General features: G+C 42.3%; 1 protein-coding gene across 1 annotated transcript; it reads right to left on the reverse strand.

Moving 5' to 3' along the window:
- Positions 1 to 620: 620 nt before the first annotated feature.
- klf4 (Kruppel like factor 4) lies at positions 621 to 4,208 on the reverse strand. Its single transcript, XM_008424438.2, has 5 exons — positions 3,815 to 4,208; positions 3,572 to 3,680; positions 2,156 to 3,023; positions 1,776 to 1,946; positions 621 to 1,382 (listed from the first exon to the last, which is right to left on the reverse strand). Exons 1-5 carry the CDS (start codon positions 3,817 to 3,819, stop codon positions 1,207 to 1,209), a joined length of 1,329 nt encoding a protein of 442 aa, XP_008422660.1. The 5' UTR covers positions 3,820 to 4,208; the 3' UTR covers positions 621 to 1,206.
- Between the last annotated feature and the right edge of the window lie 3,018 nt (positions 4,209 to 7,226).

Below are 7,226 nucleotides of genomic sequence, written 5' to 3' on the forward strand. Positions count from 1 at the left end.
ATCTGGTGTCATCCTTGAATGTCCTGTTTTCTTTCCTTTGACAGGTGGAAAAAAAAAAACATGCGGAAAAGGGAAAACTTTTATATGGCAACGATGTGCTGGTTTGCCTCTTCATATGGGACGATTATATTGTGTAGGATGCGACTGAGTCACCGCTGCCATTTCAAATATAAATGTGCTGCTCTGTTACGGTTTCGCAAAATGTCTAATGACCACATGCATCTCATCATGGATTTGAATTAGCTAAGAGTATAAATGCCACCTTGGTTTTCTTAGTTCAAATACATTTTTATTTCATTATACTGTAAAATACAAAACAATAACAAAACATTTTTATGTACAAATGTACAAAGTTTAACATTATATTACATATTTTGGCTATAAACAAAAGCAAAATCTTTGTTCAGAGTTACTCATTCAATACAAAAATACGAATGTTTCATATAAATTATTGCACTTTGCAGCTGCAGTGCGTTGTAGATTGCCATCGCTGTTTAGAAAGTGTTCACCTGAAGTCATACTTTTTGGAAGAAAACACAAACAACTAAATGGCACTTTAATTTTCATTGCTTCACCCTTTTCTTTTATCTATTTTCCATCATCTTTGGTACCTTTTTTTGTTTCTAAAAGAAACCTTCTCTATTACTCAGCACCATTCTGTATAAATTAACATTGTACCTGAAAATAAATGGCTTTGCAGGTGAAATGGGATGATAAATATCGCTGTGTTTATTAATACAGTTTGTTTTAACAGTGTGTATTAGGAGTAAAGTCTGCGATGGTGTGTTGCTCGCTGCTAGAAGGCCTCTGGAGATGCTTTGTCTGTTGCTCCTGGTTTCCCTGAATTTTCCAGTTAAAATCCGCTGGCACCTGGTCCACCAAGTTTTGTCGGTTAAATAAGACAAATTCCAGTTTGGTCCCTTTGTGTTTTTTTTTTGTTTTGTTTTGTTTTGTTTTATAATAAGGTTTTACAACCCTGGCTTTGAGGCCTCGTCGAGTCACCTGCACAACGTGAGTGGGGCTCTTAAAGGAGTAATGCTTTTTTTTTTTGTGCCATGAACACCACAGCATGTCTTGCTGCTCGACGTCAGCTTGAAGGCAAGTATTGGTTAAAAAAAAAAAAAAAATGCTCGGGATTCTGCAGACAGATATATATATATATATATATATACTGTGGCCTTCAACTTTTGTCGTCTTGTCTGCGTCTCATAGGTGTCTCTTCATGTGGAGAGCAAGGTGGTCCGACCTGGAGAAGGCCCGGTCGCATTTCTGGCACTGGAAAGGCCGATGACCCGTGTGTTTCCTGTAGTGGCGAGTGAGCTCATCAGAACGTGCAAACTTCCAGCCGCAGCCCTCCCAGTCGCAGTGGTAAGGCTTCTCCCCTGTGATAAAAAAAACAAAAAAACACACACAGAGCAGTTAGCACCATCCCTAAGATTGAAGTAGCCACCTCCAGCTAGAAAAGAGGTCCATCCTGTCCTGCAGCTCCTCCGTAAAAGGCCTAGCACTTGTATTTGAGCAGGGATCAGTGTCAACCTGTTTTGCTGCACCTGACAAGCAACTCCCCTAGTCCATCCCCCACCCTTCTATGAATGTGTTTGTTCAACAACGTGCAAGTGATGTGGCCTGTTTTTTGTAAATCCACAATGAAAGCCTTAAGCTGAATAGCTCTAGATAACAAAAAAAAAGGTATGATTAACGAGCGAGGCTTCAATGTGCATGCCTCATAAAGTAAAAGGCAACAGGAGAAGGAAAAACTGTAAAGGGAGCTCTACCTGTGTGTGTGCGGTGGTGTGCTTTCAGGTGGGAGCTCTTTGTGTACGTTTTGCCACAGCCAACGTAGTCGCACGTGTGCGTCGCCACCCTCTTCCTGGGCCAGGAGCGCCTACCGCGTTTGGGCTTCGGCTCCTCGGGCAAGCAGTCCCCGCTGGAGATCATGAGACCCTCTGTAGGGTGAAAGGATGGCCAACATTGTCGCCATGAAACATTAATATCATACCATAGAAGAATAAAGATCTTAATAACAGAATTCGCTTGTGCAGTTGGTATTGCCAAAACTACTGTTTCTTCTCTAAAATTGAATTTATTGAATAGATACACCCTCAGCTGAACTGGTCGTACGAAGTAATTGATACCAAAGTGGTGTTCCAGTCACCTGGGTACTGCATGGACGAGCCCTGAGGGTAGGAGGTGTAGCCCTGAGAGGTACCATGGTGGTACCCCTGCGGAGGTAGCGGGATCTGAGAGAGAGGGTGGCCCAATTGGTGCTCCCGGCCAAGAGGATTGTCTGGAGAAAGGGACGAGGACGAAGACAATCTAGTGCTGGTCATGGTCCTCCCATTCCCTGAAAATGCGTGAAGATCCAAGTTGCTGGGGCGCTGTTGCTGGCCTGCCCGGCCATGAGAGTTCACCCCTGCCAAGTGCAGGTCGATGGGCTGTGAAATGGTGCAGTTACTGGGATTCTCCTGCTTTATCCGGCTGCACACGAAGGACGGTGAGACCCGCGACGGAGCAGAGTCCGATGCCGTGCCGACGCAGGCCTTGCCTACAGTCATGCTTTGGCTGTACTCTCCCATGTCCATTGTTGTCTTGACTACAAACTTGCCATGGAGGCTAGGGGGGTGGAGGTATGCTGGGTCCAAATCAGGCCTCATGAGTTCTGCCACAAAGCCTCCAGAGGGCGAAACATCACTGATGTCTGGGATGGTGTAGAGCAGCTCGCTGGCAGTGTCTTGAGGAGAAGGAAGTTGGTAAGATGAGGTGAAGGAACCTGGGGAAGACGACATGGCCTGGGCAGAGCTGCACCCCATGGCGTCCTCCTGCTGTTGCTGTTGCTGCTGCTGCTGCTGCAAGATGGAATTGGACAAAATAAAATCATAGTCCAAGTCCAGATCTGGCTCAGTGTCCTTCTTGGACATGCTGGTGCTTGTTATGCTGGTGGCTGTGGGGTGGTCTGGGTCGCAGCAGCTGCTTCTCTCCGGCACACTTGGTCTCTTAAGATGGGACAACTCCTCCTTCCATTTCTAGAGATAGGTTACAGAGACCAGATAAGAAGCTTGTTTGTGTCGAGTTACCACTAATTACAAGAAACTCATACTCATTTATGTCCTGCTCTACTTTAAAAGAGTCCAAAACAAGGGAAACCGACTGGTGGACAAGTTCAGTTCAAGAAAGAATTTAATGAAGGGTGATATTTATGAAAGCTCAGCAGCACAACTCAGTCAGGTGGAGGAAAGATCTTTGGAATGTGCACTGGCTGGAATACTGGAATTGATTCAGAAAGCACAAAAATGGGGGGAAAAAAACAATAAGTAGGCTTGGGTAGGCACTCGGAGACTTCGTGCAATCAGATAATATTCTTTCTAGGAGTTTTGCTGGAAACCATATGTGCTTTCCTAGTTTGAATGCCTAGGGTTGCCTGTGTAAGCTGGTGCACGCCCCAGCAGTGTCAAGCCTTGACTGCAGTAATAATATGGGAGCTACACTGAGAAATAAACACACTTTAAATAGAGGACTATAAGAGATTCCCTGATGCCCAAGGTCTATCTGGCACGCAGTAGGGTATACTCACCAGATAAGCACCTCCTATGGGTCTGCTCTTGTCAGTTGGTCCGCTGGCAAACGTGGAAATAGATGGGAGAAGCGTGCCACAAGCCATCTCGACGTCATTTGGAGGCTGCCTGAAATTACACAGAAAACACCGTAAATCCCCGGAACGATCCTGCAGGAGGAGGCGCAGCGCAGGCTCCTTTATATTCCACAAGCAAGACGATGATCAGGCGATGCTATGAAAAAAAAAAAATAAATGTTTCACCTCATCAGTTAGAATCGACTCTTAATTCTTCTTGCCGCGGACTGCACTGAATCTGGTAGGAATAAAATCCCCTCGTCAGAAGTGTTTCAAAGTTTCTGCTCCGCACCGCACGCCGCACTTTGGCTCCGGGACATGCCGCCGCTAGATTGGGCGCGCCGGTGGAAAAGAAAAGCATACAAAAAAAAAAAAAAAAAAAAAGGAAAAGAGAAAGAGAAAAAAAAATGGAGCTAGTTGTGACTGATTGGAAGCTGTTTTGAACGGGGAAGACAGAGAGGCGACGAGCAGGGGAATCCCTCCCGCCAGTTGCCTTGCAGGGAGACCGGCAGTCTGAGTGAGGAAACAGCGTGAGAGAGGCATCCTTAAATCTAAATCATGGGAAACGCCTTCTGTCGCCCCGGCAACGGGCGCAGGAAAACATTAGGGGGGGAGGGACGAAGAGTGAAGGGGTAGGCCGAGTCTAATGGCATAGAAAAAAAAAAATGTGTGAGGCACAGCGAGGTTTGTTTGTATTCATAGCAACGGTACCAATCCTTGCTGCTTTTATTCTTGTAAAAAGCCATTTAGGAAGTGCAAATTTCCAATTGCAACACACAAACTGTCAGGAGAACATAGGTAGGGACGATTAATGCGGACACCTGCAGGCGCACAAATCACCTGGAGAGCCGAGATAAATAATACTTAGTAAATAATGGAAATATAATTATTATTAATAGCAATAATATAGATGAGTAATTTTTTTTAATATCCACTTTTATATTAGTTAATGACAGACATACATATGAGTGTAAATGTTCGAAAGTTCACTTTTACATATACATAGTGCAGTGAATATTGCTTGATAATCTTGGCGTATTGTCCTAATTTGAGGACTAAAAGCCTCCGTTGTATATATCTGCAAATAGATGCGGGGTTAACTCTGGACGGGTTATAGACAGGACAAACATCCATGCTCTCTGATACTCACTCCTGCAGCCAGTTTAGAAAGACCAATTACCATAACTCGCATGCTTTTGAACTGTGTAAGGAAGTTGTACCTGGGGAGAATCTAGGTACAGTGAGACTGTGCAAACTACAACACATTACCCACATTGAGCTAACTATGCCACTGTTCCTCCCGAGGCATAAACAAATCCAGTTATTTTGATTAAAAATAAAAAAGGTTCCCTGTTTGCTACTTAGAAAAATTATGTGTTGTTTGGATTAATTTTAACTTTTACACGGAGCTCTGTGAAACTGCTAAAAGTAACTCATGATGAATCATTCTGTAGGATGCATCATGCTGTGGAGATGTTTTCCTCTGTTTGGGATTTTAAATCTGGTAGGAGATTATGGGAAAACGGATGTGACTAAATGCAGGAGAATCTTCAAAAATATGTACAAGGCTGCAAAAACTTAAGTGTGGATGTAGGTTCACCCTCCAGTACACAATACCGTGTGTATGAAGAAATATTAATAATGGCTATCTGAGAATAAGAACTTCGAGAATTTCTGGTCGCTTAAAAGTAAAAAACGTAAATGTTCTTAAATACATTTTTACAGTGCTGAATTATTAATTAAAAATATATATAGCCAAAGATTTTAAATATTACTAGACTTTTGCTTGGCGAAAATTATTTGATTAAAATCAAATTATTTATAGTAGTTTTACTCTATAAGTGTAACATTTTATTCCAAAGACACACTAAAAAAATCTGTGTGTTACTGAGGTTGTATTGGGTTTTAAAAATCTTCCTTGAAAAGCATTAAAGCTTTAAAATACCAGGCTTTGTGGCTGAACTGGCATCTTGCTGGATTTGCAAATCATTTTTGGCACAAACTCTGCTGTCCAGAATCGTTTGACACACTGACTCGACATCATTTGCAAGAGCAAACAAAGCGTTCGGCATTGATCCTCCTGCATCAGGATCTCGCCTGTTAGGTATGTCAACAAACACGCTGGCGTTTCAACAGGACATGTTCTCCATAAACGACTTGTCCGTGTCTTCACACAGAAACTGCACAAATGCACAAAGCTTCAGTTAGCAAACAAAAGCATGTGGGAAAAAAAAAGTCAGGACACAGAGGAACATGAGCTCTGTCAACAAAAAACGGGTATCCTGTTTGGGCTGCTTCTAGCTCCAATTTGACATATTATCTGAGACCAAACATTGCATATGCAGATGAAACAAACATTTACATACACTGCATATTAAGACAAATCTTTTTCTCACAAAAGCAGGAAAGTTGAACTTTTCCTGTTTTTGGCCAGATTGCACGTAACGTTTTATTACTTTCCTAAACTTTAAACATTGGAGATTACTTTGCAATTAGGGAAAGCCCTGATAATGATGCCGTGTCACGATAGATTAATTCACGACATTGTAGTTAAAGGGAGGGAGTTAAACCTGTGGCTGTGTTTAAGCACAATACATTCAACACATTGCTTTGTTGTGTGGCATCATGGAGAAAAATAAAGAACTCAAGCCAAACCAACAGCAAGAGAATGTTAGAGCTTCACAAATCTGGTTCACCGTGCGTACAATAAGCCACTTAATTTCAAGTTGCCTACCAATCTCCATATTAGTGTTCGAATGTGTGTGTGTCTGACAGCGACAGGGTGAATGTAACTCTAATTTTTAGGAGATAAATAAAAGTCAAAGTGTTTGGCCATAACAACCATCGCTACACATTAGAGGAAACCAGGGCAGCTTGCAAGCCTGAAAACTCCATTCCACCAGGTAGATGAACGTACAGAGGAGGCAGAACCATGTTACGGGGCTGCGTTGCTGCAGGAGGGGTTGGTGGAGTTCACAAAGTTTCACAAATTGCTAGGCAACAACCTTGCATTTCCATTTTTGATGAATTTTTGTTTTCTCGTGAGAACCACTTCTATGGTTTCATTAATACAAATACAAAAGAAATAAAAAGAAAATAATCAAAAACAGTACATTTATTTCAATTTCGTAAAACAGACACACAAAGGATTTTGTCTGACAGTGACAAAAAAGTAAAAGTGTAGTCTGATTCGATGTCAGACAGGTGACAACAAAAGCTACCTATCTTTTTATACACTATATGTAAATATCAGGTTCCAATTGTATATTTATTTGACTTTCTTCAAATGTGTGGAGAGCAAAGAAGTGATGGTTTTAAGTTGTGTGTGTGTGTGTGTGTGCGTGCGTGTGTGTGTGTATAAGGTTCTTGAAGACCAGCTTCCTAAAGCAGGTAGGAAGACAATAGAGACCATGTCATTATAGCCACATTCTTTATGATGAGACATAATGGTTTTTGAAAGTGATCCTCAAAACAAAAGGCTGACTTGAACAAGTGAGGTGCTTTGCATTGGAATAATAGCCCGAAGAAAATAGATAAAGACCGAGAAGATGACACCGTTGTGTGCTGGGCTCTGTTCCTGACACAATGAAGTCATGGC

Source organism: Poecilia reticulata, linkage group LG12 (assembly GCF_000633615.1).
Source record: "Poecilia reticulata strain Guanapo linkage group LG12, Guppy_female_1.0+MT, whole genome shotgun sequence".
Classification (NCBI taxonomy): Eukaryota; Metazoa; Chordata; class Actinopteri; order Cyprinodontiformes; family Poeciliidae; genus Poecilia; species Poecilia reticulata.

Bases quoted from the DNA above. Each gene is read 5' to 3' on its own strand.
- klf4 (XM_008424438.2), bottom strand. The intron at 3,024-3,571 runs GTGAGTATACCC...ACCTATCTCTAG, and splicing joins CCATAGGAGGTGCTTATCTG to AAATGGAAGGAGGAGTTGTC. The intron at 1,947-2,155 runs GTGACTGGAACA...TTCACCCTACAG, and splicing joins CTCGTCCATGCAGTACCCAG to AGGGTCTCATGATCTCCAGC.